Below are 13,548 nucleotides of genomic sequence, written 5' to 3'. Positions count from 1 at the left end.
CCAGACTAGCTCTTCCGGGCTGTGGTGGAGCTGACCTCAAGGCAGAGCTAAGAGAAACCCTGCTGGATGATAGAAGTTCTGGCAAAATTGAAGTGGTCCCTGCGTTTGGATGGGCAGGAACCTGAAACTCCTCGAACACGGTCTGCCTCAGAACTTGGGATCTGCCCGACACTGAAGGAAACTGCCAGACTTTGCCTCTCCTCTTCCCCGTTCTGAAATGAGGAAGAACTTCCCAAGGGTAAGGCGAACGCATGTAGAACAGACCAACTGCACAGGCATCCATTCACAATAACATCTTGGTCCCAGCATCTCCCCACTCCTCTCCAGCCCATACTAAACCAGATTGCCATTTATGGGACCCAGCCCTTACAAGCCTGCCTAGCACTGGCCTTAGTTCTTCACAGCCAGAGATGCCATCTAAAGCACCACTCGACATGCAAACACACATGCAACCATTTAAGTTTTCTGTTTTTTTATACCATTCATTTTCTAATTAGAGATTCTCTATGTTCATCCCACACATTTTTGAATTCTGTCACCATTTTTTACTCTACCACCTCCCTCAGGAGGGTATTCCAGGCATCAACCACCCTCTCCATGAGATAAGAAGATTCTATGTGTATTTATACTGGGAGGGAGTTCCATAATTTGGGACCAATGTAACTGATGTCAGAGGCATGAGTCATATGAAGATGGATAATCAAGACAGGTGGAATGGAGAGTTGACCAGTAGTGGTGGAGTACAGAGTCCTGGATGGGCTGTAAGCTATCTGGATAGTTATGCTGATAATGGCTCCAAAACCACCATTATTCGGATAGAGGTGGTGGTCTGAGGCATTCCCAGATATTCAGTACTGATAACCAGATATCGGCCAGCATTGAATATCTGGGAATATATTTTTATGACACAGCCTGTGCTTAATAGAAATGCCAGCTGTTGAATTTTTCCTTCTCCTAGGGGTGTAAAAAGGCTGAACATCTTTGAATATTTGCTATCTTTCCAGGCAGCCAGGTTTGGGAAAGAAATGTCAAATATAATTAGGTCATCTGGCTCCTATATGGAGTTCCGTTGAAATATAAAAACATTTCTGTTCAGGAAATACAGTGGGGGAAATAAGTATTTGATCCCTTGCTGATTTTGTAAGTTTGCCCACTGACAAAGACATGAGCAGCCCATAATTGAAGGGTAGGTTATTGGTAACAGTGAGAGATAGCACATCACAAATTAAATCCGGAAAATCACATTGTGGAAAGTATATGAATTTATTTGCATTCTGCAGAGGGAAATAAGTATTTGATCCCTCTGGCAAACAAGACCTAATACTTGGTGGCAAAACCCTTGTTGGCAAGCACAGCGGTCAGACGTCTTCTGTAGTTGATGATGAGGTTTGCACACATGTCAGGAGGAATTTTGGTCCACTCCTCTTTGCAGATCATCTCTAAATCATTAAGAGTTCTGGGCTGTCGCTTGGCAACTCGCAGCTTCAGCTCCCTCCATAAGTTTTCAATGGGATTAAGGTCTGGTGACTGGCTAGGCCACTCCATGACCCTAATGTGCTTCTTCCTGAGCCACTCCTTTGTTGCCTTGGCTGTATGTTTAGGGTCATTGTCGTGCTGGAAGACCCAGCCACGACCCATTTTTAAGGCCCTGGCGGAGGGAAGGAGGTTGTCACTCAGAATTGTACGGTACATGGCCCCATCCATTCTCCCATTGATGCGGTGAAGTAGTCCTGTGCCCTTAGCAGAGAAACACCCCCAAAACATAACATTTCCACCTCCATGCTTGACAGTGGGGACGGTGTTCTTTGGGTCATAGGCAGCATTTCTCTTCCTCCAAACACGGCGAGTTGAGTTCATGCCAAAGAGCTCAATTTTTGTCTCATCTGACCACAGCACCTTCTCCCAATCACTCTCGGCATCATCCAGGTGTTCACTGGCAAACTTCAGACGGGCCGTCACATGTGCCTTCCGGAGCAGGGGGACCTTGCGGGCACTGCAGGATTGCAATCCGTTATGTCGTAATGTGTTACCAATGGTTTTCGTGGTGACAGTGGTCCCAGCTGCCTTGAGATCATTGACAAGTTCCCCCCTTGTAGTTGTAGGCTGATTTCTAACCTTCCTCATGATCAAGGATACCCCACGAGGTGAGATTTTGCGTGGAGCCCCAGATCTTTGTCGATTGACAGTCATTTTGTACTTCTTCCATTTTCTTACTATGGCACCAACAGTTGTCTCCTTCTCGCCCAGCGTCTTACTGATGGTTTTGTAGCCCATTCCAGCCTTGTGCAGGTGTATGATCTTGTCCCTGACATCCTTAGACAGCTCCTTGCTCTTGGCCATTTTGTAGAGGTTAGAGTCTGACTGATTCACTGAGTCTGTGGACAGGTGTCTTTCATACAGGTGACCATTGCCGACAGCTGTCTGTCATGCAGGTAACGAGTTGATTTGGAGCATCTACCTGGTCTGTAGGGGCCAGATCTCTTACTGGTTGGTGGGGGATCAAATACTTATTTCCCTCTGCAGAATGCAAATAAATTCATATACTTTCCACAATGTGATTTTCCGGATTTAATTTGTGATGTGCTATCTCTCACTGTTACCAATAACCTACCCTTCAATTATGGGCTGCTCATGTCTTTGTCAGTGGGCAAACTTACAAAATCAGCAAGGGATCAAATACTTATTTCCCCCACTGTATGTACTAAATTCAGTATAGGTTTAATTAGATGATTTAGATTAAGATATATTTTTACTTTGTACATTGACTCTTTTAAATTGTTTGTAATTCCTGAGGCCTAACCAGAACCAGCCTCTGTAAACTGTTCTAAACCGAAAGGCTAGTGCGGGTTATGTGTTTTGGTATTATTATTATTTGGTTGTTTTAGATAAAAATATATCAGGATATACACACGTGCTTCACAGTCATATGTTTATAGTTTCTTTATATGATTTAGAGATAGTTGATTATTCATGTGTGGAAATTTGTTTTGCTGCCAGAATGGTTTTCTAAAATATATAGAAATGTCCAGAAGAGGAAACGCTTTCTACAAATCTTCAGACATGCCTAACCACTTCAGTCAAAATACTGATCACATTCCTATTGATTGGATCTTGCAGGACTTTGCAGACACCATATATCAGCTGGTTATGCAGAAGTTTCAAGAACTGACAGACAATTTCACTTCCATTCACGCACGCCACAAAGTCCTTGCGGCAATTGTGATGACTAGAGGTAAGAGGTCCCTCTTTCTTTTTTTTTTATCCTGTGGCACTTTCATGAGTGATATATTATTTATAGCACCTGACCCAGAGTACTGTGAGATCCTACTCCTAACCCAAATGTATAAAAAGCCAAGGGAATGAAATATTAAATATTAATCTTCTATCAGGTGCTCCAAAACATATTGATAGTCATAAAATCCCTGCAAAAGTAGGGTTTCTTAATCTGATATTTAGAAAATGTGTAGAAAAAATGGCACACTGACAACCAATCAGAAGTCTTACTGTGCTGGTACATGTCTGTAAAACCTAGCACCTGGACTGTACAAAGTTTTTATTTTATTACCTAGAACATATTAGAATGGCAGGGTTTACAATACCACTGTCACAACAACAACAAAAAACCTCCTCAGCAATGCCTCCACTGCCTTCACTGCCTGATTGTATTGCTTGTTGTAAGCTTGACTATGAGGCTCATTTTTGAAAGAGATGGACGTCCAAAAAGTGACATAAGCGGCATTTGGACGTCCATCTCACAGAAACGTCCAAATCGGTATAATCGAAACCTCATTTTAGACGTCGTTCTCCGAAGTCCGTCAGAAGCATGTCCAAATCTCAAGGGGGTGTATCGGGGGCATGTTGAAGGCGGGACTTGGGCATTCCTAAGACTTGGACGTCTTTCAACCATAATGGAACAAAGCAAAAACGTCCAGCACTAAAACTTAGACATTTTGTGCTAGACCTGTTTTTCTTACAAATAAAGCACAAAAAGGTGCCCCAAATGACCAGATGACCACTGCAGGGAATCAGGGATGACCTCCCCTTACTCACCCAGTGGTAACTAACCCCTTCCCACCCCAAAAAAAGTGTGTTGAAGAACATTACTTGTCATCCTCTATGCCAGCCTCAGATACTCAGGTCCATTAGAACAGCACGCAGGTCCCTGGAGTAGTCTAGTGGTGGGTGCAGTACACTGCAGACAGGTGGACCCAGGCCCATACCCCCACTACCTGTTGCAGTTGTGGAGGAAACTGTGAGCCCTCCAAAGCCCACCATAAACCCACTGTACCCACATATAGGAGCCCCCTTAACCCGTAAGGGCTATGGTAGTGGTGTACAGTTGGGGATAGTGGGTTTTGAGGCAGGGGTTGGGGGGCTCAGCACACAAGGTAAGGGAGCAATGGTGAGATGTGTACCTGGGAGCATTTTATGAAGTCCACTGCAGTGCCCCCTAGGGTGCCTGATTGCAGTCCTGGGATGTCAGGGGGAACATGCTACTAAAAATGCTGGCTCCTCCTATGTCCCAATGGCTTGACTTTGGATGTGTTACACTTGGACTTTTTTTTTTCGAAAATGGCCGAAAAACAAAGACGTCCAAATTGCAAAACGTCCTAATCATAGGATGTCCATGGTATTTTCGAACACAAAAGATGGACGTACATCTTTTTCGAAAATGACCTTCTTCCCGGTTCAGAATTTGGACATCTTTGTAAAACATCCAAATTCGGACTTAGACGTTTCTTTCGAAAATGCCCCTCCACGTGACTTAAGCCCAGTCTGTATCCAACTAGAAGATGGTGGTACCACTTTTATAAGAATATAAGAATAGCCATACTGGGTCAGACCAATGGTCCATCCAGCCCAGTATCCTGTTTCCAATAGTGGCCAATCCAGGTCACAAATACCTGTCAGAAACTCAAATAGTAGCAACATTCCATGCTACCAATCTCAGGAACAAGCAGTGACTTCCCCCATGTCTATCTTAATAGCAGACTATAGACTTTTCCTCCAGGAACTTGTCCAAACCTTTTTTAAACCCAGATACATTTACTGCTGTTACCACATCCTCCAACAATGAGTTCCAGAGCTTAACTGTTTGTTAAGTGGAAAAATATTTCCTCCTATTTGTATTAAAGTATTTCCATATAATTATCTACAGATTATGATGAGTTTCAACTTATACCTCTTACTGTGCACCTTTTAAAACTGTTTGTCTGCTCAAATAAGCACATGATACTTTTATGTGGTAAGAGTCACTGACACCAGAAGATCTGCACTTGCTATATGGCACCTACAGATTTCATATTGTTTAATCTTCCTGCCCTCCCCAACCCAATAGAATGTTCCACACACTCATACAGTTAGGGAGAGGAGAAGTGAAGGCCACGCAGAGATGAGAAAATGTTCCCTTTATTACTTACCAAGCAAGAAAACAAGCTATAATTCTTTTCTCATGTGAGAGTTACAACAAAGCTGCACAGAAGTGCTGTCGCTGAGTACTTCTCCAATTTTGTCTTGTCATCTAACGCATTTTATACTCTTCTACCATTTTACAGCTCTAACAGTTCGTTAGCATAAATTCCGAACACAAGGTAGATAATTATTAGTACAGACCACAGTGATCAAGATTATTGGTAAGGGCTAAAGCAACATCATACCGATTAGCATGGTCCATTTCGCCAGCAACCATTTATCTATGTTCCAGTCATTATATCTGAAAAAGCCCCTAACCACATTCTTTATTAAACACCTTGCATGGAAAATTGCTTCATGTTCTTCTTTCTGCAAGCCTGTCACAAGAGCTCATGAGCCTCTGGGTTACACAGAGGGCATGATTTTTAGGTCTGGCTGACAGATTCAGGCCTCTGAACCTGTTTTTGGAAGGGCCTAAGTAGGTTCATTATTTAATATTCCACTTTATTATTTTAAAAATCCCCATCAAATTACCACAGGAAATAGCTTCCACACAAACTGCAGTGGAACAGCCCAGCTGCAATTCTGTTGCACGTGTGATTCTGTACACAAACTCATGTGGAGGGCAGTAACTTAGGGATCCTTTTACTAAGCTGAGATAGGTGCTAGTTTGCGCCTATGGTGTACCACAAGATAAGCTCAGGTGTTCTGCAGTAAGTTCTGTTTTAGTGCATGCTAATCTATAGGCTAAAACATGTTTCTATTTTATGGGGAGAGGTTTTGTCAGGAGGGCTGCTTTAATCAGTTAGCACCATTATATTACCACACACTTACTGGTTAGGGCAGGATTACCATGTGAGCTCTTACCAGCTACAAATAGGTACCTGTAAGTGCTATGCTATGCTATAGGATTCTTATATTCCACTAAGTTCAAAAGTAATTTTTATCAATGGTCACGTGCTAATGGCAACAGAAGCTCTGCTGGTAAAGTATTGGTGATGTTTTTTTATTATTATATATATGTTTATTTATTTATTTTACCATTGTTATATAATTGTTTTTTATTTTACATTTATATATGTTTTTAGACCTCTGATGAAGGCATTGTGTCGAAACTTGGATGAGTCAAGATGTTGCATAATAAAATTGCATGTGGCAAATCTATGATTGTCTCTCTGGACCACCTCTGCTATCTGTTGGTTCTTGTGCTGATACTGCAGAGTGTCTTCTCCTGTCTTCTTGCGTAATTTACAGCTGCAACAGAAATGGCCTTAGCACAGGAAGAACCAGCGCATGGGCGCTGTATGGCCACTTTATGCTGTAGCTCATTGTAAAAGGACCCATTAATAAGCTAAACTCATGTAGGTCAATATGCAGTAAGTTGCTGAGTAGGAAACAGCCGTAACAATGTATTCAGAGAAAGATGTGAATTTTCAAACAAGGAGAAACTTAACCATCTTGGGGGGGGGGGGGGGGGAAGTAGGCTACTGTTAAGACATGCTATTTTACTGTTAAACCCAGCTTTTAGTACCTAGGTTTCCTTGCATAAAATGACACCTGTGTTAAAGTAGCATGAGTTAGTGGTAAAATAACACATCTTAATGATAGCCCTTGTTGATCGCTACATTCCTTAAGCCGAATATCTGAACATGTGTGACTAAGATGATATGAGAGCAAACTAGGTCATGAAACCTAGGTCAATACTGCGCTAACCAAATAAGAGATATCCAGATGCATTTGAATTTCACACTGACCATTTACAATACACAAATAAGTAGGTTTTATCTAGATATCTTATAAAGATATGTATCACTGGCCCTGAGGGTTACAGTGCCCTCTCTTGTTTGAAAAAAGTAAGATACTACCCTGAGCCTGCCTGAGGAATTTCTCTGAGAAGGAACTGATAACACTGGTTCAAGCTCCGGGGCACTTTGTCCACATAGCTGGCAGAAGAAGGTGCGACATTAAGAAATTGATGACTGCCTGGGTCGACATCCAGCACTTGCTGAATAGGTAAGGAACCACTTCAATGTACTGGGTTCTCCAGGGGAGGCTGGCTGGTACTTGACAACAGTCAGGGGATGCATCAATTTGTGGGTCCAGATATTAAAGGGGTTAAATAGGGAGGACAGTTTTACCAGTCAAAAAAAATAACCCTTTCATCGGCAATGAAACCTACTCTTGCTTGGAACAGCATGGATAATTTCATCTGGCCAAAAAGAGGCATATCTGGGGTATAGGTGGTGAGAAGTCCTTTATGCCTTGGAGAGTTTCCTTTTATACATTTCCCTGTTACACTATAAGGGCTACAGTATATCCCCATGAACCTGTAAATCCTAAGCACAGTTTCATAACGGGTCTGTACAACTTATGCTGGCCTGGTGCCTTGACAACAGTGTGGATGTCCAATCTGACCGAAAGGAAAGAAGGGTGGGTCAGGAAGAAGGGCGAAGAGAATAGCTAGCCAAAGAATTCTGGAAAGGGAACAAATATAATGGAGTAGGGTTCAAAGCAACTACTTTTGGAGTGGAGGCCAAGGACTCTGCACTAAGAAACCTGTGGTCCACAATTCTTAATTCCTGACATATTTGGTCTTTTCAGCAAATCCTACCAGTGCAGAGACCCGAGCGCCCTCAAGGCCAAGATATGGCACATTCACCACAAGGAGTCAGACCTTATTGTAGAAGTAAAAAGGTGCATCTCAGCTCCTTCAGGTAAGTGATAATATGGAAGCCACTCATGGGGCTCCCATTTGTCCATCCATATGTATGGTCCCCTTGCATTTCCATGCATTGAATGTTATACATGCTGTTACAGAATAGCGCTTAGGGGCTGTGTTGGCACTTTTGTGTGTAAGTGTACACTTACACAAGCATGTAGGTTATAAAATTGTCTTATAGGCAGTTCTATCAAGGGGAACCTATTTTTAGGTACCAAGAAGGTGCCTATTTGGACCCTGTTCTACAAAGGAAAGGAGGTGCTGGTGTAGAGTGCTGTAAAATCTTGTTCCTAGATTGCTAAAAAAAAAAAAAAAGCAGTGTAAATTATAGCTGTTCTTTAATTTATATGCATAACTGAATGGCCCATCCATGCTCTGCCCAAGTGAATACTTACCTTCAAACTATACGTCATCACAGTTATGCACAACACCGGAGTGGGAGACACCATAAACAAGTCCCAAGATGGTCACAAAACAAATTTTATTCTTCAAATACAACATGCAGAAGGTACTGACAAGGTATACCCAACACGGGCCATGTTTTGGCACAGGGCTTCATCAGGGGTCTTTATAAATAAACAAGACATAATATGAGCAGCATATTTAATAAATCTAAATTAATAAGCATATAAAGTAATATGAAAAATAAATGAACAAAAATGAACAATAAAGTGCATGTGTAATGTGCAAAAAGCGAGGGATGTATGAAGTGATAAAAATCTATGCTACAAAAGAATATATATTGCATAAAAGAGTGTAATAGGGGTAAGAAAGGAAAGAATGTGGCAAAATAAAATGAATGAAGTGAAAATAAGATATGGTGAACCATGATATCTATTTATCCAAATTTGAGCAACCATACCTGTCAAAATAGCAAAATATTTCATGCAAACATGCTGGATTTTGGAGGAGTGGCCTAGTGGTTAGGGTGGTGGACTTTGGTCCTGGGGAACTGAGTTTGATTCCCACTTCAGGCACAGGCAGCTCCTTGTGACTCTGGGCAAGTCATTTAACCCTCCATTGTCCCAGGTACAAATAAGTACCTGTATACAATAAGTAAGCCGCATTGAGCCTGCCATGAGTGGGAAAGCGCGGGGTACAAATGTAACAAAAATAAAAATAAATAAAATAAAAAATAAACTTCGAAAATGTCATATATTACAAGTAAGAGCAGCCGAACCGGCACTCTCAAAATGCAAATGGACTGGCTTACAGCAAACCTTCTGTGTGACGCTAAGTAATAATCTGAGCGTTACTAAATGGCAACACATTCTACCACTGTGATCTATCTCATAAAAATTATAAATGATAAGGAAAGAGGAATAGTGCTTACCATCAAACTCTAGGATGATAGCGTAGATAATAAAGTAACAGCTACACTTCTCATGAAAAGCGCGGGAATATCGCGGTCAAGGACAGCATCTTAAAAGCCAGTAACACTGTATGACTTGTCTCTTGGTGCATGTACAAAAATATGACATCATTATAATGCATATGCCTTTAGCGTTAAGACGCCCAGATTTGGAAGAAGGCAGTCCTCTGTGAAGAAGCTTGTTCGGACAGAGCAGAAATGGTAGCTGAAGGGTCAGTAAAGCTCATGCCTCAAATAAATAATGCATATCAAGGAAATAAAATGGTTATGTTGTAAAAGATGGGTGCCTCATCAAAAGTGTATATGAAATCTGTAGAGATGGATGTATGTATGTAAAAAAAACTACTAAAAGATGAATAAATAAATGAAATCTAGATAACATTAAAAAAATAAGTTAAGTCAAAGCATTATGAAGCCCTTTTATGCCCACTGCGGGCCTACCACAGGACAAGCAGGAACTACCACTGGGCTACCATAGCAACCCAGCGGTAGTTCCCACCCCCTGCGCGTACCATTTACAGTGCTAAAAAATATTTTCTATTTATGTAGAAATGGTATTTACCTGGCGGTAGTCGGGCAGTGCCACATGCTGTCCAGTTACCGCCAAGTTAGCGTAGGGAGCCCTCAATGGGTGGCGGTAAGTTCTCCCACTTACCACATGGCCATTTCTTTTTTTTATTATTATTTTATTTATGAAAATTATGAATTACAATTATTCAACAAATCATCTTGTTACAGAAATACACATTCAGTAAACTTAAAGGCAAAAGAGAAACATCTCTATAATGAGAAAATAAATTAGTGCTTATAGTCCATAATATGGGGGAGATTCCAAAGGAAACAAAACCTTGAAATCAGGTTATAAAGGCAATTTAACAAAATAAGATTGAGGGTTTACTACATCCAAATACAGGCTCATTCAGGGACTTCACTAGGATCAGGAGGCTTTACTTTCTGAGTTGCCAGAAATGCCTGTAATTAATCTGGGTCAAAGAAAGTACGGGGTCCTTTTACTAAGGTGCACTGAAAAATGGCTTTCGGTAGTTTAGGCGTGGGTTTTGGGCATGCGCCAATCCATTTTTCAGCGTGCCTGTAAAAAAGGCCTTTTGAAAATTTGTGCCAAAAATGGACGTGTGGCAAAATCAAAATTGCCGCACGTCCATTTTGGGTCTGCGACCTTACCGCCAGCCATTGACCTAGTGGTAAAGACTCATGCAGTAACCGGGCGGTAATGACCTACGCACATCAAATGTTACTTGGCGCGCGTCCGATACGGGTGTCTGAAAATGCCAAAAATGAAATTACCGCAAGAGCCACACGGTAGCTAGGCAGTAACTCCATTTTGGTGCATGTTGGGCGCGTGTAGATGCTTACACGGCTTAGTTAAAGGGCCCCTATATTTGTTAGAGGCAAATAACACAGTACATTTACAGGGAAACGCAGCATAAACGTTGCACCAAGTGAAACTACTTGGTGCCTCATCGATAGAAATGTTTTTCTTCTTTCCTGTGTTGCTTTTGTTTAATCAGGAAAAATCCAAACTTTCTGATCCAGAAACTATTTTTGTCTGTGACGGAAATAGGAGTTTAATACATGTTCCCTGTCCTGTGGAAAAACAAAAGTTACCAATAGAGTCTCACGAGACACCGCTTCTGAATCTGGATATTTCTTCCAGTTCTAGTTTTGGGAATGCATCGAAGGGTTGTTTCTGAACTTTAGATGTCTTAACTTTAGAAGAAATGTAATATGATTTAGATATTGGAGGAAAAGCATCCTTTGGTATCATCAAGATATCCTCCAGATAGCTTTGCAAGAGCTGACTGGAGGAAAAAAATGGATGTTTAGGAAAATTTAGCAGTCGCAAGTTCAGATACCTTATCGCATTCTCCAAATTCTCAATATGTCTTTTTGTAATAGTCTTGTCTTTTACCAGAGCAGTATTCAATTTCTAGGTCTCATTGCTCTCTTGGTCCAATTTTTTAACTAAAGATTGCATAGTCGACAGTGCAGCCTCATCTTTTATCACCACAGAGCTAAACATTGTCATAGCCTTTGTTAAAGAGGAAATTGCTACATGCAAGGAAGATAGGCCTTCCCAAACCAAATCCAAAGTCACTGTTTCTGGTCTTACCAGCAGGGGTGGAACCTTCAGTATTCCAGAACAGATTCCTGAAGTAACCCATTTGTAATGCCAAAGTTACCACTTGTATAATCTCTGATTTCAGTTTCTCAGTGGGATCTCCATCTAAGGATACATAAAATTTTCTATCAGTAACCTGTCTTAATACTCCTGATATGTATTTCTGTCTATCTATCACAATACCCCCACCTTTATCCAGAGGTTTCATTAAAATGTCCACATTTTTGGCCAAGGCATGGAGTGCTTGATGTTCTTCTGTATTAAGATTGTAAAAGGGGTGTTTCATTCTACTCATCTTCAATTCCTCAATATTCTTCAAAACTACTTCATTAAATGTTGCAATCAGTGGGTCAGGTGGTCCTGGCAGTATCCATTTGGATGCATTCCTGAATACTGATATATCTTCTGTAGAAGTATTAATTTTAGAGAAGAAATGTCTAATCTGTAACTTACAATTGAATTTATATAAATTGATATGTGTCTGACAGGATCATAAGAGATTGTTGGCACAAATAATAAACACTTTTTCAATACTGCTTCTTCAACTGTGGACAAAACTACGCTAGAAAGGTAAAATATGGGAATGTCATCTACCACTTTGCTCACAGTTGGGGATCTCTGCCCCTGCCTTGGCCTCTGCTTCTACACCACCCTCTCCCTCTGAAATTGTAAGGAAATCTCTGATTCTGATACATTGGGCTTGACATTGACACTTTCCAACCCAATCTAAGTGGGTCTCTTGTCCAAGGTTGTTCTAAAAACACCCTTCTGCGTGTTGGATTTGAAGAATAAAATTTGTTTTGTGACCCTCTTGGGACTTGATTATGTTGTCTTCCACTCTGGTGTTGTTTCTTTTAATGTGGAAGTTTTGGTTTCACTCAAGGTGGTGTACAATAAGAATAAATCAAACATGAGCAATAGACAATTACAGCAGTTAAAAACATTCAAATAACAGTACAAAGTATGGCATTGTATACTACTTACAATACCAACATAATACATAATATAACATTTTAATTGACAGTGTAGGGTATAAGCAAAGATGGAACATATAGATAGGTAAGAGAGTAAGAGGAGTTAGAATGTAAGGTGACTAATTTAAAGAAAGTTGCACATGAGGTCAGGTAAGAAAGTAAGAGGAGTTACAAAATAAGGTGACTAATTAGTTTTATTTATATTTAAATTCAGTAAAAGTTGCAACTTGACTTTATATCATGCATTATGTATTTATTTTGTACTCTATTCATGCCACTTACATCATGTGCTTTTTTACATATTTAGTTACACAAGTTGGCACCCTCTTTATAGAATTACCCACAGAGAACATGAACCCTAACACCTTTTTCAGAATAAATTTAGATTTGCATGTGGTCGTTTGCGTGCTGTTGGGGGTTGGATCTAAAAGCCTATTTATAAAGGCAAATGAGCGACTATGTTGACTTTATAAACAGGTTTAAAATAAGTCTGTTTTTGGACTTCTCATAAGCATCTTGTTAGAAAAATTACCCCCATACATTACAGCCCCATACATTTGTAAGGAAAAGAATGCATTTTGCTTCCTTTTGTCTAAGAATACATTGAACATATACACATGCACACAGCGACCATGTAGTTTCATATCTCCTATTTCTGGGAGATGAAACCTGGCCTCATAATTGTTTCTGTTCTTTTCTCTGTGCAGCTGGTCCATTCCAGATCCCAGTGCCTTCTTCCAACCAGAAGAGGAAGAGGGGCAGCAAGAGAAGACAAAGGGGCCACCCACTACCGTTCCCACTGGAAGCTGCAGCACCACCATGAGCCCCAACATCCCCACACAGGCCAGCAGTCTCACCTTTCTCACCATCTCCACTCAGGGCAGAAGCCCTACGTAGGCCAGAAGGCCTTTCTACTGCAGCTAAGGCAGCT

The 13,548-nt window shown here is 41.0% G+C and overlaps 1 protein-coding gene across 1 annotated transcript in view; it reads left to right on the top strand.

The window, feature by feature from the left end:
• Positions 1-13,548, top strand: part of ADARB2 (adenosine deaminase RNA specific B2 (inactive)) — a 379,575-nt gene that overhangs the window by 230,742 nt on the left and 135,285 nt on the right. The window contains exon 5 of the mRNA XM_030199275.1: positions 3,118-3,232. Coding sequence (XP_030055135.1) covers positions 3,118-3,232 — 115 coding nt within the window. The remainder of the gene's footprint in view (positions 1-3,117; positions 3,233-13,548) is intronic.

The sequence above is a fragment of the Microcaecilia unicolor genome, chromosome 1 (genome assembly GCF_901765095.1).
Source record: "Microcaecilia unicolor chromosome 1, aMicUni1.1, whole genome shotgun sequence".
Taxonomy (NCBI): Eukaryota; Metazoa; Chordata; class Amphibia; order Gymnophiona; family Siphonopidae; genus Microcaecilia; species Microcaecilia unicolor.
The sequence above is the reverse complement of the archived record's forward strand: the minus strand, read 5'-3'. Positions and strand labels throughout refer to the sequence as shown.